The 26,754-nt window shown below is 40.0% G+C and overlaps 1 protein-coding gene across 5 annotated transcripts in view; it reads left to right on the forward strand.

The window, feature by feature from the left end:
• Positions 1-1,419: 1,419 nt before the first annotated feature.
• Positions 1,420-26,754, forward strand: part of NNT (nicotinamide nucleotide transhydrogenase) — a 97,016-nt gene continuing 71,681 nt past the window's right edge. The window contains exons 1-5 of one of the 5 annotated variants that reach the window (XM_036845315.1): positions 1,420-1,643; positions 12,402-12,605; positions 17,194-17,423; positions 19,798-20,015; positions 23,668-23,755. In XM_036845315.1, the coding sequence (XP_036701210.1) occupies positions 12,455-12,605; positions 17,194-17,423; positions 19,798-20,015; positions 23,668-23,755 (687 nt within the window). In that variant the 5' untranslated portion in view covers positions 1,420-1,643; positions 12,402-12,454. Of the gene's footprint in view, positions 1,644-1,916; positions 2,358-12,104; positions 12,235-12,401; positions 12,606-17,193; positions 17,424-19,797; positions 20,016-23,667; positions 23,756-26,754 lie in introns of those variants that run through there. The other 4 variants (XM_036845319.1, XM_036845316.1, XM_036845317.1 and 1 more) reach the window with 4 other exon arrangements.

Raw genomic sequence — 26,754 nt, forward strand, 5'->3', positions numbered from 1 at the left:
GGGCACATGGGTTTGAGCCCTGGTCCTGGAAGATCCTCCATGCCGTGGAGCAACTGAGCCCGCGAGCCACAACTACTGAAGCCCGCGCGCCTAGGGCCCGTGCTCCGCAACTAGAGAAGCCACTGCAATGAGAAGATGACCCGTGCGCAGCAACAAAGACCCGATGCAGCCAAAAGTAAATAAAATAAAATAAATAAATTTATGAAAAAAAATTACCATATACTTACTATTTAAAAGAAAAAGTGAAAATCGATATATCATCTTTGGATTTGCTCTCCAGTCATATAATCACAAATTAAGTCAAATTAAATAAGCCATTGAGAATTTATTTAAGCCAGGGTTTTTCAGTCTTGGCACTGTTGCTGTTTGGGGCCAGATAATTCTTTGTTGTAAGGGGCTATCCGGTGTAATATAGGGTGTTTAGCAGCATCCCTGGCCTCTACCCATTAGATGCCTCCCCTTTCCAGTTGTGATGACCAAAATGTCTCCTGACACTGTGGGATAAAATTGTCCCCAGCTGGGAACCACTGATTTTTAAGCCTTGGGAGAGAAAAGAAGAAAACCCCTGCTCCACCCCCCAACACGTTTTAAACCTACCTTAGTTTTTTCCCCAGTTTTATTGAGATATAGTTGACACACAGCAATGCATATGCTTACGGCATACACCATACTGATTTGACTTACATACATAGTGAAAGGAGCTTAGTTTTAATCCTTATCAACTACTCATGCCTTACTGTACTTGCAGTATTTTGAAACTGTTTCTAGGGTTGCACTTATCACCGTTCATTATTATTTTAAAACATGAGGCTGTGTCCTTTCCTGTCTGTGAATTCTTCCAGGACAGGAACAGTGTTTTTACCTCGTCTGGATGCAGTGGAAGTCCTCAAGTTGTATGACCTTTTGTGTTGGTTAAAGACAAGAAATGTTCTCAAAATAAGGGTTTCCCTGTAGTTTATTTCTTTTTAAGGATATGGAATATCTGTTTGCCTCATGCCTTTGAGATTCATAATTTTTAACTCATCTTAGATATCTCAATTAAAGTAAAAATGCAGTGACCATACTGACACTTCGTGATAATTCAGCTTTGGGTAAGCGAACCAATTTATACTCTCTACCTTATTATTCCCACTTTTAATCAGAAGACACCTGTAGACTAAGTAACACAAGTCATTACGTTTCAGCGTCCTTCAGTTGTTTTGCCGAAATCAGCCTAGGCCTAGTCAGGACACTTAACGTCCACCAAGGGCGCTCTCCAGCCCCTGGATATTAATACGAACAGAAGCACACGACTTTCTGTGGGCGTGCCGTAGGAAGACCAGTCAGCAGATGTGTGTTAATTTTGGAGCCTTGACTTCTTCTCAGAGGAATTTAACTCCACCCCTCCGTCCGGAATGGAAAAACAACGCCCCCATTCCCGCCCTTCACCACCTCCTGGCCTCCTCCCACTTGTCCTTTGGTCTTCTGTTTTAGAAGTTCTGATTTTTCCTAGACAGCTAGAGGAAAGTCAGGTACCAAAAGTGGAGGTCTGTTATTTCATTCGTTCTGGTGGGACACGGGAGAGGCGATCACACTTTGTAACTGGCTCTCCAGGAGAGGACCAATGTAGCCCTGGAAACTTCAGCGCCTGCGTTGGGCTCCAGGTTTGATTGACAAGGACGGGCCGAGGGAAAGTGCGGGGGGGCGGGGGGCGGGGAGGCCGCAGGTCGAGCCCGGGACAAAGAGGTTTTTGGCTGCCACCAAGGAGAGGGAAGGGCTCCTTGGGGTAACTGGCCTTTGTGCGCTAAGGGGCATTTCGTGAGGTCGTTTTCTCATTCGGAGAGAGGGCTGGCGGGCGGGCGGGCTGGTGGAGGCGGCCGGGCGGGAAGAAGGGCCCGGCGAGGAGAGGGCGCTGGGCCGGGGTGGGGACTGTGCCGTCGTCACGTGGCCTCAGCCACCACCGGCTTGGGGCTGTTCTTCCGGGTTGGAGGCGCCGCGCCGCGGGGCTGGAGCCCGGGTCTGCCAGCGCGGCGTCCCCTCGCAACCCGCGGCCGCCCCGCCTCCCTGCCAAGGTGAGCGTCAAGGCGGCGGCAGCCGGGGCGCGCTCCTGGGGCGCAGCTGGGAAAGGGGCGCGGGGCTGGTCCAGAAGATCCCGGCGCCCGCGGAGAAGGAGACCTGTCAAGGAGCCGAAGGGGGCGGGGTCGGCAGTGACCCCGGCACGTGGTGGACCCTCGGGAGCCTTGGGCCGGGAAGGAGAACTGTGCCTCGAGGGCCCCCTTTCTTGTCTCGAGCGGGGGCGACGTGGAAGCAAGTGGGGGATGGTGGATTCGAAAACTGCGTCTTCGCTGAGGGCAGGAAACGAGGTGTCAGCTGTGCAGGTGCAGATTTTGGAGCTTTGTGGGGCGGCGGGAGTTGTACGGGGTTGTTTCAGGTTACAGGATGGAAGGAGGGAAGGAGGTCATAGAGGACTCTTGGTACGGGGTGCACCCGGAGAGGTGGCACCTGGACGCCCCGAAATTGTTCTTGAACCCGGAGGGAATTTGGGGTGGGTGACTGGCTGGAGACACAGTTGGTGTCGAAAGTTGTGAGTGTATGTCGGAGGCGGGCTGGTGGTGGTCGGGGCATGCCTCTATTGGGCCGAGAGTGGGGCCGGGGCTGGCAATGCGGGAGAGACAGCGGAGGGGGCAGAGCTGATTCGAACTCCGGAGGCGGAATGACTATTACGCCGCCTCGGCCAATCGGCTTCCGGGGAAGGTTATAAATAGCGGTCCCGGGCAGATGCCAGCAGGGTGGCAGTTTAGTTGCAGAGGGAGGAGCTAAACCCGTGGCTTTGGGCGACGTCACGCTGCCTGCCAGTCTAAGCTTTTGTAGGGTATTGTGTCCTTGGTTGGTTTGTCTCGTTTTAGAAGTGTAACTTGTTTAATAAAGTTGCAGGCGTCCTTTATTTGCCCTCTGGTGCAGGGAAGTCCTTAAGGAATCTGTTCGTAAGGAGTCTTGTAGGACAGGCTCTGTTAGGAACGGTGAGGCTTGTGTGCTTTAATTTAAAATATTTCGCTCTTCTCCAGGGCACCCCTTTTACTTGCAAACTTTGGCTTTTTTTTTTTTTTTTAAATTGAATGGACAGTTTAGGATTGCTTTCTTATCAGCAAGTGTGCCCAGGCTGCTTAGCTTTGCTGATGGAATCACTTTTCCACAAAGCTACATAGCATTTAATTTTTAAAGGAAATTTCCTGAAGCTCCTTGGAGAATGTGTTCATAGATCCCCAGGCTTCAGGTTACCTATCCCTAGTTATTCATTCACTCAGTCAAACAATACTTGTTGATTTCCTCTATTTTGTGCAAGGCACTGGGCCAGAGGTAATACCAAAGTGAACACTGATAGCAATTAAGATACTGTGTCCTTTTAATCCTCACAATAACCCTATATGATAGGTGCCATTATTATTTTCCCCATTTTAAAGGTGGTGAAATCAGACACAAAGAAGTGACTTGCCAGGGTGACACAGCTAATGCGTTGCAGAGTGGGGCCTTCCAACCAAGAGTTCACCCTCTTAGTCTCAATGCTGTCCTCTCTCAGGTGCTTGCCTCCAAGGATTTTAATCTATTAGGGGAAATATTTACCAAAATAACTTACATTAAACGGCTGTATGAATGCCATACTAAAAAAAACAGTTTTTTTTTTCAATTTTGAGTTGTAAAGTTTTTCTCCATTGCTTAAAAGCCATAGAAGACATGGATAATATAACAGCAGAGCTTTAAAGCGAAGATAGGAGAAAATGTGACAATCAAGGTGGAAGGCTCTTGAATAAGGGCCCTCTGTATCTGCAGTTGCTCCCCATCCGAGGATTCAGCCAACCATAGACTATGTATATTGTAGTATTGTTAATATTTACTATTGAAAAATAGCCACCTAGGAGTGGACCCATGCAGTTCAAACCCCCGTTGTTCAAGGGTCAACTGTACTATCTTTGATGTAAACAAGTACTAGGCTGTGATAGCATGGTTCAGATATTCTCTGAATATCTTTCAGGGTCATTTTTATTTGATTTAGGCTTAGTGACATTTTCAAGTAGGCAGGGCTAATTTTCCAGGCCATGAAATAGGACTTCAGCTTTAAAGCATTGCAAAATCTCATCTAATCATAAAACTTCTAGAGCCTAATGGGGTCCTAGAAAGGAGCTTTCCTGTGCTCGTTTTATAGATGAGCAGACTGCGGTGCTGAGAGATTCAGGTCAAACAGCGAGTGAGTGGCGGCAGGCTTAGACGATACTCGGCCTGTATTCTAGCCAGCTTTGTTCTTTTGCTGATGAGGTCTGGCTAAGCCTGACCAGTGAGAATGGTGGTTGTTGGGGAGCTGGGATGATCCAAGAAGAGAAACTAGGGTAAGTGGGGAAGTTGGGATAGGACTAGGTCCTTGGTAATGGTAGTTCAAAACCTCCCTCAAGACAAGAATTATCTTTTTAAAAAAAAATTTTTAAATTTAATTTAATTTATTTTTTTATACAGCAGGTCCTTATTAGTCATCAATTTTATACACATCAGTGTATACATGTCAATCCCAATCTCCCAGTTCCTCACACCACCACCCCATCCCCCTGCCACTTACCCTGCTTGGTGTCCATACGTTTGTTCTCTACATATGTGTCTCAGTTTCTGCCCTGCAAACCGGTTCATCTGTACCATTTTTCTAGGTTCCACATATATGCGTTACTATACGATATTTGTTTTTCTCTTTCTGACTTACTTCATTCTGTATGACAGACTCTAGATCCATCCACGTCTCAACAAATGACCCAATTTTGTTCCTTTTTATGGCTGAGTAATATTCCATTGTATACATATACCACATCTTCTTTATCCATTCGTCTGTCGATGGGCATTTAGGTTGCTTCCATGACCTGGCTATTGTAAATAGTGCTGCAATGAACATTGGGGTGCGTGTGTCTTCTCGAATTATGGTTTTCTCTGGGTATATGCACAGTAGCGGGATTGCTGGGTCATATGGTAATTCTATTTTTAGTTTTCTAAGGAACCTCCATACTATTCTCCATAGTGGTTGTATCAATTTACATTCCCACCAACAGTGCAAGAGGGTTCCCTTTTCTCCACACCCACCCTCTCCAGCATTTGTTGTTTGTAGATTTTCTGATGATGCCCATTCTAACTGGTGTGAGGTAATACCTCATTGTAGTTTTGATTTGCATTTCTCTAATAATTAGTGATGTTGAGCAGCTTTTCATGTGCTTCTTGGCCATCTGTATGTCTTCTTTGGAGAAATGTCTATTTAGGTCTTCTGCCCATTTTTGGATTGGGTTGTTTGTTTTTTTAATATTGAGCTGCATGAGTTCCTTATATATTTTGGAGATTAATCCTTTGTCCGTTGATTCGTTTGCAAATATTTTCTCCCATTCTGAGGGTTGTCTTTTCGTCTTGTTTATGGTTTCCTTTGCTGTGCAAAAGCTTTGAAGTTTCATTCGGTCCCATTTGTTTATTTTTGTTTTTATTTCCATTACTCTAGGAGGTGGATCAAAAAAGATCATGCTGTGATTTATGTCAAAGAGTGTTCTTCTTATGTTTTCCTCTAAGAGTTTTATAGTGTCTGCTTTTACATTTAGGTCTCTAATCCATTTTGAGTTTATTTTTGTGTATGGTGTTAGGGAGTGTTCTAATTTCATTCTTTTACATGTAGTTGTCCAGTTTTCCCAGCACCACTTACTGAAGAGGTTTTCTTTTCTCCATTGTATATCCTTGCCTCCTTTGTCATAGATTAGTTGACCATAGGTGCGTGGGTTTATCTCTGGGCTTTCTATCTTGTTCCATTGATCTATGTTTCTGTTTTTGTGCTAGTACCATATTGTCTTCATTACTGTAGCTTTGTAGTATAGTCTGAAGTCAGGGAGTCTGATTCCTCCAGCTCTGTTTTTTTCCCTCAAGACTGCTTTGGCTATTTGGGGTCTTTTGTGTCTCCATACAAATTTTAAGTTTTTTGTTCTAGTTCTGTAAAAAATGCCATTGGTAATTTGATAGGGATTGCATTGAATCTGTAGATTGCTTTGGGTAGTAGAGTCATTATCATAATATTGATTCTTCCAATCCAAGAACATGGTATATCTCTCCATCTGTTGGTATCATCTTTAATTTCTTTCATCAGTGTCTTATAGTTTTCTGCATACAGGTCTTTTGTCTCCCTAGGTAGGTTTATTCCTAGGTATTTTATTCATTTTGTTGCAATGGTGAATGGGAGTGTTTCCTTAATTTCTCTTTCAGATTTTTCATCATTAGTATATAGGAATGCAAGAGATTTCCGTGCATTAATTTTGTATCCTGCAACTTTACCAAATTCATTGGTTAGCTCTAATAGTTTTCTGGTAGCATCTTTAAGATTCTCTATGTATAGTATCATGTCATCTGCAAACAGTGACAGTTTTACTTCTTCTTTTCCAATTTGTATTTCTTTTATTTCTTTTTCTTCTCTGATTGCTGTGGCTGGGACTTCCAAAACTATGTTGAATAATAGTGGCGAGAGTGGACATCCTTGTCTCGTTTCTGATCTTAGAGGAAATGCTTTCAGTTTTTCACCATTGAGAATGATGTTTGCTGTGGGTTTGTCGTATATGGCCTTTATTATGTTGAGGTAGGTTCCCTCTATGCCCACTTTCTGGAGAGTTTTTATCATAAATGCGTGCTGAATTTTGTCAAAAGCTTTTTCTGCATCTATTGAGATGATCATATGGTTTTTACTCTTCAATTTGTCAATATGGTGTATCACATGGATTGATTTGCGTATATTGAAGAATCCTTGCATCCCTGGGATAAATCCCACTTGGCCATGGTGTATGAGCCTTTTAATGTGTTGTTGGATTCTGTTTGCTAGCATTTTGTTGAGGATTTTTGCATCTATATTCATCAGTGATATTGGTCTGTAATTTTCTTTTTTTATAGTATCTTTGTCTGGTTTTGGTATCAGGGTGATGGTGGCCTTATAGAATGAGTTTGGGAGTGTACCTTCCTCTGCAATTTTTTGGAAGAGTTTGAGAAGGATGGGTGTTAGCTCTTCTCTAAATGTTTGATAGAATTCACCTGTGAAGCCATCTGGTCCTGGACTTTTGTTTGTTGGAAGATTTTTAATCAGTTTCAATTTCATTACTTGTGATTGGTCTGTTCATATTATCTATTTCTTCCTGGTTCAGTCTTGGAAGGTTATACCTTTCTAAGAATTTGTCTGTTTCTTGCAGGTTGTCCATTTTATTGGCATAGAGTTGCTTGTAGTAGTCTCTTAGGATGCTTTGTATTTCTGCTGTGTCTGTTGTAACTTCTCCTTTTTCCTTTCTAATTTTATTGATTTGAGTCCTCTCCCTCTTTTTCTTGATGTGTCTGGCTAATGGTTTATCAATTTTGTTTATCTTTTCAAAGAACCAGCTTTTAGTTTTATTGATCTTTGCTATTGTTTTCTTTGTTTCTATTTCATTTATTTCTGCTCTGATCTTTATGATTTCTTTCCTTCTGCTAACTTTGGGTTTTGTTTGTTCTTCTTTCTCTAGTTCCTTCAGGTGTAAGGTTAGATTGTTTATTTGAGATTTTTCTTGTTTCTTGAGGTAGGCTTGTATAGCTATAAACTTCCCTTTCAGAACTGCTTTTGCTGCACCCCATAGCTTTTGGATCGTCGTGTTTTCACTGTCATTTGTCTCTAGGTATTTTTTGATTTCCTCTTTGATTTCTTCAGGGATCTCTTGGTTATTTAGTAACGTATTGTTTAACCTCCATGTGTTTGTGTTTTTTACATTTTTTTCCCTGTAATTCATTTCTAATCTCATAGCGTTGTGGTCAGAAAAGGTGCTTGATATAATTTCAGTTTTCTTAAATTTACTGAAGCTTGATTTGTGACCCAAGATGTGATCTATCCTGGAGAATGTTCCGTGCACACTTGAGAAGAAAGTGTAGTCTGCTGTTTTTGGATGGAATGTCCTATAAATATCAATTAAATCTATCTCGTCTATTGTATCATTTAAAGCTTGTGTTTCCTTATTTATTTTCATTTTGGATGATCTGTCCATTGGTGTAAGTGAGGTGTTAAAGTCCCCCACTATTATTGTGTTACTGTCGATTACCTCTTTTATAGCTGTTAGCAGTTGCCTTATGTATTGAGGTGCTCCTGTGTTGGTTGCATGTATATTTATAATTGTTATATCTTCTTCTTGGATTGATCCCCTGATCATTATGTAGTGTCCTTCCTTGTGTCTTGTAACATTCTTTATTTTAAAGTCTATTTTATCTGATATGAGTATTACTACTCCGGCTTTCTTTTGATTTCCATTTGCATGGAATATATTTTTCCATCCCCTCACTTTCAGTCTGCATGTGTCCCTAGGTCTGAAGTGGGTCTCTTGTAGACAGCATATATATGGGTCTTGTTTTTGTATCCATTCAGCAAGCCTGTGTCTTTTGGTTGGAGCATTTAATCCATTCACGTTTAAGGTAATTATCGATATGTATGTTCCTATGACCATTTTCTTAATTGTTTTGGGTTTGTTTTTGTAGGTCCTTTTCTTCTCTTGTGTTTCCCACTTAGAGAAGTTCCTGTAGCGTTTGTTGTAGAGCTGGTTTGGTGGTGCTGAATTCTCTTAGCTTTTGCTTCTCTGTAAAGCCTTTGCTTTCTCCATCGAATCTGAATGAGATCCTTGCTGGGTAGAGTAATCTTGGTTGTAGGTTATTCCCTTTCATCACTTTAAGTATATCATGCCACTCCCTTCTGGCTTGTAGAGTTTCTGCTGAGAAATCAGCTGTTAACCTTATGGGAGTTCCCTTGTATGTTATTTGTCATTTTTCCCTTGCTGCTTTTAATAATTTTTCTTTGTCTTTAATTTTTGCCAGTTTGATTACTATATGTCTTGGCATATTTCTCCTTGGGTTTATCCTGTGTGGGACTCTCTGTGCTTCCTGGACTTGGGTGGCTATTACCTTTCCCATTTAGGGAAGTTTTTGGCTATAATCTCTTCAAATATTTTCTCTGGTCCTTTCTCTCTCTCTTCTCCTTCTGGGACCCCTATAATGCGAATTTTATTGCATTTAATGTTGTCCCAGAGTTCTCTTAGGCTGTCTTCATTTCTTTTCATTCTTTTTTCTTTATTCTGTTCCGCAGCAGTGAATTCCACCATTCTGTCTTCCAGGTCACTTATCCATTCTTCTCCCTCAGTTATTCTGCTACTGACTCCTTCTAGTGTAGTTTTCATTTCAGTTATTGTATTGTTCATGTCTGTTTGTTTGTTCTTTAATTCTTCTAGGTCTTTGTTAAACATTTCTTGCATCTTCTCGATCTTTGCCTCCATTCTTTTTCTGAGGTCCTGGATCATCTTCACTATCGTTATTCTGAATTCTTTTTCTGGAAGGTTGCCTATCTCCACTTCATTTAGTTGTTTTTCTGGGGTTTTATCTTGTTCCTTCATCTGGTCCATAGCCCTCTGCCTTTTCATCTTGTCTGTGTTTCTGTGAATGTGGTTTTTGTTCCACAGGCTGCAGGATTGTAGTTCTTCTTGTTTCTGCTGTCTGCCCTCTGATGGATGAGGCTATCTAAGAGGCTTATGCAAGTTTCCTGATGGGAGGGACTGGTGATGGGTAGAGCTGACTGTTGCTCTGGTAGGCGGAGCTCAGTAAAACTTTAATCTGCTTGACTGCTGATGGGTGGGGCTGGGTTCCCTCCCTGTTGCTTGTTTGGCCTGAGGCAACCCAACACTGGAGCCTACCTGGGCTCTTTTGTGGGGTAATGGCGGACACTGGGAGAGCTCACTCCAAGGAGTACTTCCCAGAACTTCTGCTGCCAGTGTCCTTGTTAGCACGGTGAGCCACAGCCCCTCCCCCCCCCCGGCTCTGCAGGAGACCCTCCAACACTGGCAGGTAGGTCTGGTTCAGTCTCCCCTGGGGTCACTGCTCCTTCCCCTGGGTCCCTATGCGCACACTACTTTGTGTGTGCCCTCCAAGAGTGGAGTCTCTGTTTCCCCCTGTTCTGTCGAAGTCCTGCAATCAAATCCTGCTGGGCTTCAAAGTCTGATTCTCTAGGAATTCCTCCTCCCATTGCCAGACCCTCAGATTGGGAAGCCTGACGTGGGGCTCAGAACCTTCACTCCAGTGGGTGGACTTCTGTGGTATAAGTGTTCTCTAGTCTGTGAGTCACCCACCTAGCAGTTATGGGATTTGATTTTACTGTGATTGCACCCGTCCTACCATCTCATTGTGGCTTCTCCTTTATCTTTGGATGTGGGGTATCTTTTTTGGTGAGTTCCAGTGTCTTCCTGTCGATGATTGTCCAGCAGCTAGTTCTGATTCTGGTGCTCTCGCCAGAGGGAGTGAGAGCGCGTCCTTCTATTCCACCATCTTGGTTCCAAAATCCAAGAATTATATTTTATATATCTTTGTATCTCCCTCAGTTCTTGGCATAGATTCAGTGAATGTTTCCAGTGGGTGGCTGAATTCTGAACTTATTTGCTCTCTGTTCTCAGCCATGAATAACCCTAGAAGTGACCTATGAATGAATGAGGAAGGTATTTATTGACTCAGGAATGCTTTAGGACTGCGGTGAAATGACATATATGGAAATGCTGTGAAAATATAAAACCTTCTATTTGAATGCAAAGAATTATTCACATTTTTGATTGCATGCCTGAACACATCTTGCATGCTCCCTCTTCCTTAGCTTTTTTCATAGTATTCTCTCCTTCTCAAACGCCTTTCCCTTCCTTTTCTTAGCCTTGTAGGAGGACATGATCTCCTTTGATGCCTGGAACTTTGGATTTGTGTTACTCTGCTTTCCATGTTATTACTTGTTGACTTTTCTTATCTCCAAGTCTGTGACCTATTCCAGTTTAATTCTACAAATGCTCCTAATGGCTGTGCCTCTGAGACTCAGCCCTCAGTACATGTTTGTTGAACTAAAGGACATCTTAAGAATAAGCCCTGGGCTTCCCTGGTGGTGCAGTGGTTGAGAGTCTGCCTGCCAGTGCAGGGGACACGGGTTCGGGCCCTGGTCTGGGAAGATCCCACATGCCTCGGACAGGCTGGGCCCGTGAGCCATAGCTGCTGAGCGTGTGCGTCTGGAGCCTGTGCTCCGCAACAAGAGAGGCCGCGATAGTGAGAGGCCCGCGCACCGCGATGAAGAGTGGCCCCCGCTTGCCGCAACTGGAGAAAGCCCTCGCACAGAAACGAAACCCAACACAGCCAAAAATAAAATTAATTAATTAAAATACTTATTAAAAAAAAAAAAAAAAAAGAATAAGCCCTACCTGGATCGAGCACTTCTGTTCCCATTGTTGCTTTCTGGTGTTTGTAGGAAGTTGCTTCAGGGAGTTGTGGCAGTAGTTATGACATAAAAAATGAGTTAGACCCTTCTTCCTCTGGAAGCTGGAAGTATGTTTATGGAGTCTGCTGGGTTTGGGTGCTGGACCCCAGGAGGGCCCGCATGATGGGGCAGAGCCTAAAGGCATAGTTAGTGGAGTTAGCTGAGGTTGATTGATGGAGTTCCAGGTCCTCTACTTCTTCCCATTTTTGAAGGAAAGAGAGCATTGGGAGTCAGGGGGATGGTGGGAGTGCCTTCCATGTACCCCTGGGGATCTGCCACGGAGGGTGGTTGAGGTAGCCACTGAAGCCTCAGAAACAGCAAAGGTCAATGACACTTCACCTTGCTCAGTTAGAGCTGGCAAAAACTGGCCACTTGTCGGAACCACTGAGAGAATTCCTAGTTATGCCCACATCTGCCAGCACAAACCTATGTGATAAGGTTAACCATGGAATTTTTCTTTCTTTTTTAAAATTGGAGTCATGTTCCATGCATGTTTAATTTTCTTGTGATGTACACCTAACAAACATGAATCTCTCATTCACTGAGTCAATCTAGGTTTGGGGGGGTATCTCACAGGATGAATACCCTGCTGCACTGAAAAGTATGCAGGTGTTTTCTGTATAACACGGTGGCTAAACAAGTACTACTGTATTGTACAGTATTTTAGACAATCTAAGGGAAATTATTGGTAATTTTGATTTTACGCAATTTTTGCTGGACAAGCTGACTTAGACAGTAACTTTCATGTAAGATGTGACTGGACTTTATAGCATTTTTTTTTAACTTTCCAGCTACATTAAGGATCAATTAGACTTATGTGACCTAGGCTTGGAATTGAATAGTGAGTTTATAACTACAATTTAAGTGGGAAACGGATTCCAAGTTTTAAATACCTGAATTGGAAACAAACTTTTGAAGCATCTTCTGTAAGTAAAGGACTTGGCAAATAAATTCATTGTAGATGCCCACATTTAACTGTTATTTTCCAACCTCTTTGAATTAGCTGGGTTTTTTTTTTTTTTAATGTTTTTGATGTACAAAAGGCAAAGTATGTTTTTCTCAGCACATAAATGTTTCGTTTTCTTTCCTTTAGTGATTTACCTTCAAGGAAATTGGGGATTCAGAAAGTTGGGAGCTCCTGTGAACATGGCGAACCTACTGAAAACAGCGGTGGCTGGCTGTTCCTGCCCTTTCCTTAGCAGTTTGGGGTCCTGTAAGGTTCTACCTAGGAAGAAGGATTTTTTACGAACATTTCATACACATCAGGCGCTGTGGTGTAAAGCCCCTGTAAAACCAGGTAAAGTCTCACTTCATGTCATGGGAGCCAATAGATCTCCTGATGATAGATAAAATAAGGCACGCAGTTTTACAGCCCTGTGTTTGCCAGTGATCATTTTGAGTAAAAAACGAAATGAGTGCTTTCTTATATTTTCCATGTATGGAAGTTCCTGACTGTCAGTGCTAACAGAAAAGAAAATATAACAGAAAAAAAAAAGTCAAATCAGTTGAGTTGTACCCAGGGAACTATTGCTCATAGTATCTATTTCTCCTAGCAGCTCTTCCTCTTTCCTGGTCGGTGTTGGGGAATTGTACATATATGGCTCAGCTATGCTCAGGAATTAGGAACTAGGTGTATTAATTGATCTGCATTAATGTTTCTTGATTTAGTAAATGGCAACTTCATCTCAGTTGCTCAGGTCAGAAAACTTGGAGTCATTCCAGAGCCTCATAATCGGTATAGGTCAGCTCTACCTTTTATCTAGACTCTCTCCTCTTCTCACCATCACCACTGTTATCCTCCTGGTCCAAGCCACTATCATCTGTCACCTGGATTATTGCATTAGTCTTCTAAGTGGTCTCTGTGCTTTCTACTTCTGTCCCCGACAACAGTCTGTTCTGTACGTGACAATGAGAATAATCTTTTTAAAATGAAAGATCATGTCACTCTTCTATTCAAAATTTGCAACTAACTTCCTAGGTCACACAGAGTAAGAGCTGAAGTCTTCTAGTGGCCTACAAGGCCTTCCTTGCTAGGACCTCCACTTGCTTCTGTTCTGGGGTGCAAGCCAGAAGGAGGAGAGTATCAAAGGGGAACCTTCTAAGCTGAGTCAGATCCCTTTAAGCATCTTGCCCAGAGACCCTCCTAGCACTCTGTCTACACCTCATTGGCCAGAACTCAGACAGGTGGCAATATGTAGCTCTAAGGGAGACTTGGCCATTTAGTTTTTTATTCTAGATGGCAACATACTCAAATAAAAATAGCATTCTGTTATTTTTAGGGGAGGAACAGCGTGGTTATTTGAGAGAAACCAGAAGTCTTTGCCGTATAGAATAATTCCCTTTTTGTTTGTAGGACTATTTGTGCATTAAGGACGCCTAAACTGCTAGGTTTTTTGAGTTCTTATGTCTGCCTTTTGTAGATTTCACAGCTCTTTTCTTGTTCTCTCATGATAAGTCACTATTGGCAGGGTACCTGCCTCTGAGAGCCCTCAGCCTTATCTTCAGATTTTTTTAAAGTGTTCTGAAAAGCCAGATTATCCAGTGTGATAAAATTGTGTATAAAGTAAAAGTCAGTAACTACTTTGAGCACATGGGAATTGTCCTTGTGAGTGAAAGTGCGGACTTCAAGATCTCTATATCAACTATGCATGAGACTTTTTTTGTTTGTTTAATTTCTGGTTCTTGACTGTTTCCTAGATAATTATTTTTTACCTCTAAAAGATGAGGGTCCTATTTATTCCTTAATATAACCACACTTTCATTACCACATTGAAAAGCATGAAAAGTAATTTCAGTCAGTTTTCATATTTTCTCAATTTTTTCTTTTCTCTTTTTTTTTTTAACAGTTGCCTTGTCCAAACAGGGTCTCTTTTGATCTGTATGTTCCTCTCCTCTGTTTTCTTTTTAATTTATTTTTTGAAGAATTTAGTTGTCCTGTAGAATTTCTCACATTCTAGGTTTAGCTTATTGAATTCCCTTGGTATTATTTAACCAGTTTCTCTGTCGCTTGTATTTTCTGTAACATTTAGCTAGAGCTAGAGGCTTGATCAGACTCAGGTTTGCTTTTTTTGGCAAGTGTACTTCATAGGTGATGCTGTGTACTATCTGTTGCAGCACATCAGGAAGATTAATCAGTGAGTTTAGATGCTCTCAGTGTGATCCATCTATTGTGAAGTTCCCATCAGTTTTTCACTCAAAGGCTGTAGCAGTCATTTGATTGATGATCATTAACTAAATCTGTGATTTTATCAGGGGCTTTAAAATGGTGATATTCTATCATTTTATCTTCATTTATTAGCTAGAATTTTTCTATTAAAAAATCTTTCCCTGTATTACAGTCATCCCTTGGTATCCATGGGGAATTGGTTCTAGGACTTCCCGTGGATACCAAAATCTGCGGGTGCTCAAGTCTCTTATATAAAATGGTGTAGTATTTGCACATAACCTCCACACATCCTCCTGTACACTTTAAATCATCTTTAGGTTACTCATAATGCCTAATACAATCAAGTTTTGCTTTTCAGAACTTTCTGGAATTTTTTTTTCTTTTTAATATTTTTGATCTGTGGTTGGTTGAATCTGTGGATACGGAGGGCCAACTGTATTTAGTTACTCTGAGATTGTACTGGAAGGGTGGGTAGATGTTTGATTATTTTCCATTATTTACTAGTTTTGCTAATCTGTTCGTTTTCTTATGTATACATTTTCTACTTCTGCTGTAACAGATGATCACAAACTTACTGGCTTCATATAACACAAATTTATTATTTTACACTTCTGGAGGCCAAAGTCTGAAATGGTTCTCACTTCCAGAGGCTCTAGGGGAGAATCTGTTTCCTTGCCTTTTCCAGCTTCTGGGGACTGCCTGCATTCCTTGGCGCATGGCCTCTTCCTCCGCCTTCCAATCCAGCAGGATAGCGTCTTCAAATTATTCTTTGACTGTGATTCTTCTGCTCCCTTCCTCCACATTTAAGGACCCATGTGATTACATCGGGCCCACCCAAATAATCCAGGATATTCTCCCTGTTTCAAGGTCAGCGGATTAACAACCTTAATTCCATCTGCTACCTTAATTCTCCTTTGCCATGTATTGGGTTCTGAGGATTAGGACATGGATATATTTGGGAGACCATGATTCTGCCTACCACACCTTACTTTCTCCAGAGTTGACCAATGAAGCTTTTAGAAAATATTTATCTTTTGAATATTTTATTTTTTGAATTTTGAAATATTTATTATTATCCTGAACTCATGGATTTTAACATCTTTATAGATGTATTTTACTACATTGCAATTAATTATCCTTTTGATGCTCAAATTGGCTCATATTTGGCCAGCAGAAGCCCTTTGTGGTTGGATCCTAAATCCTTTTGATATGACTTCATTTGTCTTTGGTAGCTTCCTTGGCTTATATGTAGGACCTAGATAATTTGAGGTTGTCAGATAAGTGAACTCCAGATAAGTTTATGTAATTTAATTTTGCACATTAATTCAAGATATTTGCCAGCTTTCAATTATTTTCCTCCCTCTCTTTTAAGTAGAGAGCAAGATTCAGCATATGTTTGCCTTTGGCTTACTATCAATTATTACTGCTTAAACAGTGTGGGATCTAAGACTGTATGTCCAAATGCAGCTATTTTAGGTTGATTTAGTCTCTCTAAGGTCTCAATAAATTACTCTGTAGAGATAATTTGATTTATTTTTTTATTATATGTATTCAGAGTTTAGATTGCTAGAGTGGCTTTTCTAAACTTTAGTAAAACTTATATAGAAGCAGACGCTCTTCATTAAAAAAAAATATCTGTTTGTGTCCATATATTGAGTAAAACAACAGAAGAAACTAGTCTACTTTAGCTAAGTCTGGTCTGAACCATATATAAATAATTTAACTCTTGTGTTATACAGGTTCTTTTGTGTTGCAGGCAACACAATCACATCAGGTTATATTTTGTGATGAGGGTTTATTTTTACGGATTCTTGGGAAGTATGGGAGCCCAGGAAACCCTTCATCTACTTCTTGGAAAAGTGGGATGTTATTCTGAATTTCATAGCCATGACTCCTCTGCATGTCCACTAATGATGTTTCTACTACTGTGGCTGCTGACCTCCCTTTGATTATCTCATGGCTGTGTTTATGAATAGCTGCTGCACCATTCTACTCTCTTTGTCCTTTTTGGTGGGTCTTGCATCCAAACTCCCTTTGAGAGAACCTGATTGGGTTGGATAGTCATTGGCCAACATGGAGTGTCCTCGGGCAGAGTTCCTGTATAAGTCATCTCATGGGCTGCTGGTTTTCCGTAGGTTTGGCCTGTAGGCTGTTATCTCTGATCCAGCTGCCAACCCCTGGTCTAATCAGTTGTGGCCAAGAATGGAAGGTCTTAAGATACAACACTTGGAAATCTATGAAGAATCGCCTGTGGCCAAATTGCCAAGAAAAGGACTTTGGGTGTGGCAGGCCATCAAAGTGTCTAGTGTAGGATTGTTTTTCAAAATAGTTAATTACTTCTGTCTTCCTTAAAGGTAAAGACCAGGAGACTATAAACCTGAGAGAGTTAGTTAGATGAGTGGGGTTAGCCTGTTGAGTGGCCTTTCAACGTATTTTTCCCTAAGAATAAACTAAGCTAGTTATAGGCCTTGAAGAGAGCCATTTGGTTAAATAAAATATTTAGGATTTTCAGGAGAGTGGGTATAAAAATTTCCAGTCATCTTATCAAAAAAAGTCAAAAAATTATGAGTATGAATCAGGAACATCATTTTGAACAGCAACCTGTATGTGCAGTATATTTTGAACAGACTGCCCATTTCTGTTTTCTGAACCATATTATTAAAACACTGACTTTTGGTGTTGTTATTTACCAAATTTTTTTTTTTTCACTTTGTTGTAGGAATTCCATATAAGCAACTGACTATTGGGGTCCCCAAAGAGATTTTCCAAAATGAGAAGCGAGTGGCATTGTCTCCTGCTGGCGTTCAGGCCTTGGTCAAGCAGGGTTTTAATACTGTTGTGGAATCGGGTGCTGGCGAAGCTTCCAAGTTCTCAGATGATCACTACAGAGCAGCAGGTGCCCAGATCCAAGGGGTGAAGGAAGTGCTGGCTTCTGATTTGGTGGTCAAAGTAATTATTCCTTTCCCCCTTCCATTTATGGCATGCTGACTTTTCTAACTCTTCTTGTAGAAAGATTACCTCTTCTATGCTTATAGTTTTTCATACTTTTAAATGATGCTTTTTTTCTCAAAGAAATGGTTGCATGTTGTGAATATTCTTCATGTTCCAGTAGAACTTTTATCAGGCAATGTCACCTATATTTAACCATGAGAAAAGAAGAAGTGATCTTCCTTTTTACATTTGCTATGTGGAAATTCCCTTCTTATTGCCTAGGGAAAATTTGCGGTACATGGTTCCTATATGTCCACAGTACCCTCAGGTGAGTGTTTAACTGCTTCTAGAATGGAAAGGAGGCATGGAACTCCTCCTGGGACCGAATGTAGAATGATCTACAGGTATGTTCCTGATACCTTGAAGGAACAGTGATTTAACTGACTTAGGTACTATTTCTAGAGAGGGAAGACTATTCTGGAAAAAGCAATGTTGGGCTTAGAGCAGCCTTACCTGCTTTAATAAAAGGTCCTAAGGTAATGTGTAATAGAGGTCTATATGCTAAAGAGCTTTACAAATAAAATCTTGAGTAAAAAATCATGTAGAGAAAAGAAGAGAGACTGTATCTGAACATTAACTTAAATCCTAAGCCTTCTGTAACCAAGGCAAGTAAGGAAGTATGGATTAAATAAGCATGATTATCTGGTTAAAATAAGCTTCTTACTTTTTCAGGATAGACCCACTTTTTTTCTACATTAATTTCTAAAGGGGAATCAATAACATAGTTTTTTTAACATACAGTCCACTGAATAACTTGATAGGGTCTTAAATAGTGTTTTTTTTGCAGAGACACAAAACTTTTCTTCTATAGAAAATTAATAACAATATGATATGGAGATAAATAGTAATTCAGTTTAAGTTTTTAAGTGTTTAGGTATAGTGATACTTGGTAATGTAACTTGGTATAATAAAAGAGCTTAGAGAAAATAGAAAAATGAGTATAATCCATTCTAATGTATGTTCTAGTGGCCAAAACCTTTTGAGATGTCCCACAAAAAAGGATTAGTAGGGTGCACATAAGTTTTAGAAGTGCTCTGTGTTCCTTTTAGGGATTCACAATGTGTATGAGCATGTTAAATGCACTGAGAAATCCTACAATATAAAAACTTAAGTAACCTTATACTTGTACTAATAAACTACTTGATCTTAGGGTCTCTTTTTTGAGTCAAGTCTGTTAATATCCTGAGGAGCTAGTGACCCGAAAAGCACCTTCAGGGAAACGTTCTAGTGGCTTAACTCACTCAGATGTCAACAGTCTCAGCTGAGCATTTGATAGGGGCCAGGAGAATTAATTCAAAGTTGTCCTCTAATTTTTATTAAATCTATATTATAGATTCTCACTGAGGAAAAATAGACCTTGTCAGAGAGTCTTAATTAAAGTCCAGAACCTAAAATCACATGCAGCACCAGATCAACAACTGAAATGGGAATAGCAGATAAAGGTGTCTCATAGGTAAATTGAGATGAAATGCTGTGAAATGACAGTATTGACCCAGTGTTTGTGTTTCTGTTTCCTTTTAAAACATAAGTCTCAGAGCTGTTTTTTTTTTTTCTGTGCTTACTAGCCTAAAAGCACTACTGCTGCAAATTGGGAGCTAATGAAATGATATACTTTAAGATTGATTTTAAACAGGGATGTGAAACACATTTTAAAACACCTTTTTAAATGGAATTTTAAAAAATTTGGCTTGAAAAAGTGGACGTTTGAAACTTTCAAGCATGTGCAGTGTGTGTTCATTGACTGATACTTAACAGAATATATTGTAGCTTTTTGCTTAAACCCAATTCAGTAAGGCTACTAGTTTGAGTTGTGTTCATCTATAAATATTCTTGTGGAATTTTAAGGTGACATAAATTGATACATATTACCATGGATATTTTAGTTTATGTTGTTCTTAACTTCTCACCACTCCAAATGTTTGTGCTTGCCAAAATTAATAATAATTGAATCTTTGAACACACAACAAAAACTTCCTGCCTGTTTATTCTAATGTGTCTTAATTTTACCAGAGTAATAGATTTTGGGAGAACAGGTTTGTTGTAGAACCTACATATTTTTTTACTGCTCTACCTGTCATTATCAAACCTGTCCCAACCCTATTTCCAGGTATGTGTGCTCCTTACTCAGACCAGGTCATAGGTTCAGTGAGACGATAGGTGGCATAGATCTTTGTGTGCTTTATTTTGTTTAGGAATTGAGTCAGAAATTTATTGCTGAGAGATTACTTCTGGAGTGTTATTTCAATCATGGCATATTATTTTAATTGTTTTGTTTACTTAAAAATATTATAAAGGCATTTACATTTTTAATTGGTGATGACTTTTTTCTTAGGTGCGAGCCCCTATGCTTAACCCAACGTTAGGTGTTCATGAAGCTGACCTTTTAAAAACATCGGGAACACTGATTAGTTTTATTTACCCAACCCAAAATCCAGACTTGCTAAATAAACTTTCCAAAAGGAAAACTACAGTTCTGGCGATGGACCAGGTTCCAAGAGTCACAATTGCTCAGGGATACGATGCGCTAAGCTCCATGGCCAACATTGCTGGGTAGGTTGATTCTTTTCCATTCCCGCTGAACAAAAGCACAATGGTGCTATAGAAATACTCTCACTGTAGCTCTTCTCTCTTACAATGATTTTACTTGTAATGATTGTTGGAGATTGCAGCCTTCTGAGAGTGCACTTAAATTATTTTTAAGACTTGTATTGTTTCACAGTCATCAGTGGGAAATGACTCTTCACTTTGCATGCTATTGTACACTACTTTTTAATCTTCATGGGGAGAAGGGAAGTAGTATTTCCTTCCACCAAAGGAAATGACTTTTTTTTAATGAAATGCAATATCTTAATATCTGTTTTCATGAAAAACTGTATGGTAAGTAAACCACAGTGTTAGTAATTTCTAATTATCCAAAAACCTTAATAGAGTAAACTCATATTTTACTGAAGTCGATAGCAAGGGTAGTGATAACAATTTAGAACAAATGATTTAAAATTCACATAGATCTAGTACTGTTTTGCAGACTGTTAGTCATAAAGGATGAGAAAGGGAAAGGGTGCAATGTAGAAAGTCTTATTTTTAGTTTACTAATTATAAGGCTTCTGAGCCTATGCTAAGAAAGTACTTCTGACTTCTGAATACATAATGTCCCAAATTTTGTTCTTTGGAATTTATCTGTTCTTTAACAGGGATACACTGTATTTCATGTGTGTGTGTGTATATATGTGTATATTTATGTATATATTAGGTTGAAATTACTGTTTTTTCCCTCAGTTTTATTACAGTATGACTGACATAGAACATAGTGTAAGTTTAAGGTGTAAACAATGATTTGCTATATATATATATATATATATAGTGAAATTATTACCACAATAAGTTTAGTTAACATAAATTGCTGTTGTCATAGGGTCAAAAATGGTTGGATATTAGCAGTTTCATATGGTTCAATCTATTGTATACATATTGGTAGATTTACCATTTTAATTAGGTTTTACGTAGGTAAATTCATAAAATATTTAATGAATAGGGAAAATGCGTGCACTTGAGGAAGTTTCATCTGGTGTCAAAACCCATATTGATAACTGAGGACTAACTATGGCCAAGATGGCAATAAACTTCATTCGCCCACCAGCACTAATGCATTCCCCATTGATTGCCTGGACCACTGTGTATAAAAGAATTCCAAGGCCCAATCAGCTCAGAGGAATGTGGCTGTGACTGAGTAACCATGCCTGCCACGGGGCAGGGATAGGAATAGCTATGTGAGTACAGTGTATTGCTGACTCTGCCTGGAGAGTGGGAAAAATCTGGAAGTCAGATGATGCTTATGAAATCAGCTCATCTAAGAAACCTGTTGAATTAGATTTTAAGCATGAAAACTATTAGTAGTGACAAATTGCTAATATGAATGAGGCATCGACAAATGAAAATGTTTAAAAAATAAAACGGTGCATGAAAAAAGACTAACCTGAATAGACGCTTAAAGCTAACACACGAACTGAAAGTTTTCTTAGGTTTCATATCTTAGATGTAGCATATCAAATGTGCCACAGATTCTACTTTGGGTTTCACCTTGTTCACATTTGATATAAATGAGATGCAGTAAACAAAAATGACAAGTTAACAACACATTTTGTTATCCTTATGTAATATGGCAAGTGGTTGGTTTGAAGATATTTCTTGTGATGTGACTTAATACTAAGGGACAAAATAAACTTTTGTCATATTTATTTAGTTTTGGAAGAGTTATGCAATGTGGGACTTAAAATTTTATATAGGAAATGTACAATGTAAAGTTTTAAGGGCGCTGTTGATTTTTGTCATGTGAAATGCACATGTGTGAAAGGTTATCCCAACCAGTAGCTCTAGATCAGTGGTTTTCAGCTGCAGAATCTTTTGAGCAAATGAAATATGAAGCAATATAAACAAATCCAATAAGAACAGAGTGGTCTTCATTGAATTGAGGGATGGAAGGGTGTCTAGAAACATTCTCTCTCCGTTCTCCATCCCAACCACAGTGGCCCCAGAGTTGGCTGAAATTTGAACTTTTGGGGATCCAGGGACACAGTTTAAAGAATCACTGTCTTACGTCCTGAGCTGATATATGCAAAAGGCATAGTTTGAGATGAATCATCTAGTATACTTACCCATACAATGTGTGATAAGTCATTACCTAACTCACACACACAGCTGTATTACCGTGAAGACGTGCTCCTTCTGGTTCACTGATGTTCATTCTGAGCCTTTTTGCTTTCATCAAAAAAAAGGCCCACTTTTATCACCTTTTCCCACTATCAACGTTTTCTTGTACATTTTCTGTGTAATCAGTCTCGTTTTTGTTTTTTTCCAGTATAACAACTGAATCTTTTAAAACGTTAATTCCAAAATTAATTCCTTATAGTGACCTTTGAATCTTTATCATGTTTGCCCTTTGAAAATTTCTATCACTTGGATTCAGAACTAACAAATAATGTAATCATTAAAATATTTTTCTGCTCTAATATGATTTAACTTAAAGTAATAGTGGTAACTGTTCCATGCTTTTGCATTAATTATTATATCAAGTATTATTTTACAAAAATATGACCAGGGAAAGGTTTTTTTTGTCAACTAGCAGGTGGATCTTATCATTATAATATTTGCATTATGATATTAATCTGTGTATCATAATGTTAAGGTAGAGTGTGTGTTACTGAGAGTGTGCAAAAGTGCCTTTTAAGTATAATATAATATGAGAATGAAACTAATGTAATAGGAAATGAAATTAGTGTAATAAAAACATCCTGTTAAAGAAAAGGTGGTATAAATTACTAGTTTTTGACACATAGAGCGTTTCTCTAGCTAAAAACATATTTACCAAGCACTTATTGTAACAGGTTTTATGATAAGGGCTTTACCTGCATTATCTCATTTAGTCCTCACAACACTAAGAGACTCTTTGTTCCCATTTTAGAGATGAGAAAACCAAGGATTAGAGAACTAAAGAAATTTGCCCAAGGTCACAAAGCTAGTTAGTGATAGAACTTGGACTTGAACTGAGGTCACTCTGTCTCAAAATCCCATGGTTTCAACCATTAGAGATCAAGGGAAGTGTTTTTTGTTGTGAGGTTGGAATTTTGAATTTTATTATGTACAAGCATATAGCCAATCTACTTTTTTTAATTTAAAAGATTTTTTTCCTCTATTATGTAAAGACTACACAGTCAACAAGGAAAATTTGGACAATAAAGTAAAACAGAAAGTTTGAAGTATCTGTAGTCCCAGCTGCCAAAGAAAACCATTGTTAGCATTTTCTTGTCTTCCCTTCATTTCTTTTTTGTATCCCAACTGAGCTTCTGTAGTGCTCATTACGAAGAGGTCAGAGAGCGTCACGGGTAAGAGTGTGCCTCTGTAGGCAGCATGCCAGGGTCAGACGTCTGGCTCTGCCATTTACTAGCTGAGGGATCTCAGTCAAGTCTCTTCACCTCTGTGTGTCTGTTTCCTCACCTATAAAATGAAGATAATAGTTATACTTATCCATAGGATTGTTGTGAAGATTAGGAGTAAGCATATATACAGCACTTAGAACTGTTTTTGACAGATAGTAGTCACTATAAAAATGTTAGCTATTCTTATTCTTTAATAATTTCTCCTACATAAACTTAAGTTCTTTAATTTTATAGAATTATTTATCCATTTATTTTTCTATTTTCTTAAGTTACAAGGCTGTTGTACTAGCGGCAAATCATTTTGGACGTTTTTTTACTGGTCAGATCACAGCTGCTGGAAAAGTTCCTCCAGCTAAGGTAGGTAAAACTTTAATATTTCTTCATACTATGAATTAGGCAAGAGTATTATAGTTTTTAAATAGTTATTTAAAAATGTTTTGTTTGCAAATGATGACGTCCGTATCATATACAAATATATGGCAGAGCCTCAAAGCTACTTAAGGTTACTTGAAAACAATGAATTTTGACATTTCTGGAAGTTCAATTTTTTTTTTCTGTTTTTCACTTTCTAACTTGAATTGTTTTTTTTTTTTTAATTAATTAATTAATTAATTTATTTTTGGCTGTGTTGGGTCTTCGTTTCTGTGCAAGGACTTTCTCCAGTTGCGGCAAGCGGGGGCCACTCTTCATTGCGGTGCGCCGGCCTCTCACCATCGCGGCCTCTCTTGTTGCGGAGCACAGGCTCCAGATGCGCAGGCTCAGTAGTTGTGGCTCACGGGCCTAGTTGCTCCGCGGCATGTGGGATCCTCCCAGACCAGGGCTCGAACCCGTGTTCCCTGCATTGGCAGGCAGATTCTCAACCACTGCGCCACCAGGGAAGCCCTCTAACTTGAATTCTTAAAGGGATTTTGGATGACTTGTTTATTAGTAATTGTTTAAAAAGCCTCGTGATACATTCAGCAAATTCTCAGCTTCCCAATGATTGTGACACATTGGCTCAGGAAAGACTTGGTTTTCTCACTTTTTGCCAGATTTTGGGTCAAGAGGACAGGAAATAGTAGGTGGTATAATCAGGGTGTTTGGCAGGGGGAAAGGGTGCAGTTTCTTTAATCTATATTGAGAGCAGAGAAGAGCAGTTGATGAGAGGTGGTGGTGGCTAGGTGAAAGAATAGATTATGCTGTGACCCTTCGAGGCCACAGACCCTAAATAATAGTGTAAGCCTTTTAGCAAAGTATAGGAAACAGGACCTTAAACGTTGTCATCTATCTGCAGAGTATACTCTGTAGGGTGCAGGTTTACTTGGTGCTTCCTGCTCTTAATTACTTTGTTATATCAACCCAGAGCTCTCAAACAAAATAAATCTTCTAGGAAAAATGAAAAAAAGACAATAGCAGCTTTGAGAAATCTAGTTATACATGGCTTTAAAAACAGACCAGGTGAAGACAGTGGCACGTGGTTCAAGTGGAGGCCAGAATACTTAACAAGAGAGTATGAGCAAGCAACACAGAGGTGTGATACGTAAAGTGATTACATCTGACTTCTTTCTCAGGATCATAAGAAAAGGTCTGGCCCTCATGGTGGCCAGAAGTTGGCTGCTGTTCTTAAACTGGCTGAATGCTTTGATGCACAAATCCACTACTCAGTTTTGGTTAGAATCTGTCTGGAAGGTGAGAGGAAAGCTGTTAATATAAGGGATTAAAAAGTGAAACAGAAGACAAGAGGTGTAAAGGAAGGAGAATCAGTAAGCTTTTAAAAGGTGGAAAAGTGACTCTCTTTACTGAAAATTTAAATTGCAGCTTAAGGGATTTTAGTTACATGTCAGAAACACTTTCCTGATATTGAAGAATTGGACAATAGATGGACTTATCAAGGTAGATTGCTTAGGGACTTCCCTGGCAGTCCAGTGGTTAAGACTCCGTGCTTGCACTGCAGGGGGCATGGGTTCGATCCCTGGTCGGGGAACTAAGATCCTGCATGCTGTGCAGCACGGCCAAAAAAAAAAAAAAAAAAAGGTATCTTGCATAATATTTTATTTGGGTTTCCTTTAAACATGGTGTGTTCTTACATGTCTAGAATGAGCTAAAATCAATCGGTTGATGGCTTTTGACGTGCCAGGCACTGTTCTAGTAGCTGGGGATATGGCATGAACAAGGCAAAAAAATCCCTGCCACAGAAATTTACACATAGTAGGGACGACAGTGAGGAGATAAATAAACCATCAAACACATATGGGAGATCATTTTAGATAGAAAAGAAAAGAACAGCATGATACGGTGGTGAGTCATAGGAGCAAGCTACTGTAGTTAGGGTGATGGGGAAGGCACCGCTGACATTTGATTGGGACCTAAAGGGTGGGAAGAAAGAAAGCGGGGTTCAGGATTCTAGGCCAAGGGAACAGCACATATAAAGGTGCTGTGATGGGAAAGAATTCAGTGCTTCTAGGAGAGTAAAGAAGGCCATTGGTCTTCGAGTGTGGTGAGCAAGGTGGAGAGTGATCTGAGATGATGTTGGAAAGGTAGGTCGGGGCTGGATGATGTGGGGCCTTTCTTATGGGTCATGCTACAGAGTTCAGATCCTCTTTTTTCTTTTTTTTAAAAAATTTATTTATTTATTTATTTATGGCTGTGTTGGGTCTTCATTGCTGTGCATGGGCTTTCTCTAGTTGTGGCGAGCGGGGGCTACTCTTCATTGCCGTGCACGGGCTTTTCATTGTGGTGGCTTCTCTCGTTGCAGAGCACCGGCTCTAGGCGCAGCGGGCTTCAGTAGTTGTGGCACGTGGGCTCTAGAACGCACGCTCAGTAGTTGTGGCGCACAGGCTTAGTTGCTCCGCGGCATGTGGGATCTTCCCAGACCAGGGCTTAAACCCATGTCTGCTGCACTGGCAGGCGGATTCTTAACCACTGCGCCACCAGGGAAGTCCCAGATCCTCTTGCAGATGAGGGAATGTCTGATTTAGGATTGTTTAGGAAAAACTCCACTCTTGCTCCTGTGTCTCTCCTTAACTTTCATATAGAACACTTCACTTCTGATACTTCCAGTCACCAAATGTGTGGGGATTTTCCCCACACCAAGCAATTCTGTGACACCAGCTGGGTGCCCTACAATTTCACTTAATTCTGAAACTATCTGCGTGGAGATAGCATCAGATCTCACAGGTTAAGGACTCAGGCCCACAGGACTGTCCCCACCCCCCTTCAGATGCCAGTCACAAGTCTAGGTTGTCACCTGTGCTTCTGACAGGTTGGCCGTAAGTCAGAGGTTCCCACAACCCCCCTTGGGTTCAGTTAATTTGCTAGAGGTGCTCACAGAACTCAGGAAAACAATTTACTTCCTATTTACCAGTTTATTATGAAGG

Source organism: Balaenoptera musculus, chromosome 3 (genome assembly GCF_009873245.2).
Source record: "Balaenoptera musculus isolate JJ_BM4_2016_0621 chromosome 3, mBalMus1.pri.v3, whole genome shotgun sequence".
Taxonomy (NCBI): domain Eukaryota; kingdom Metazoa; phylum Chordata; class Mammalia; order Artiodactyla; family Balaenopteridae; genus Balaenoptera; species Balaenoptera musculus.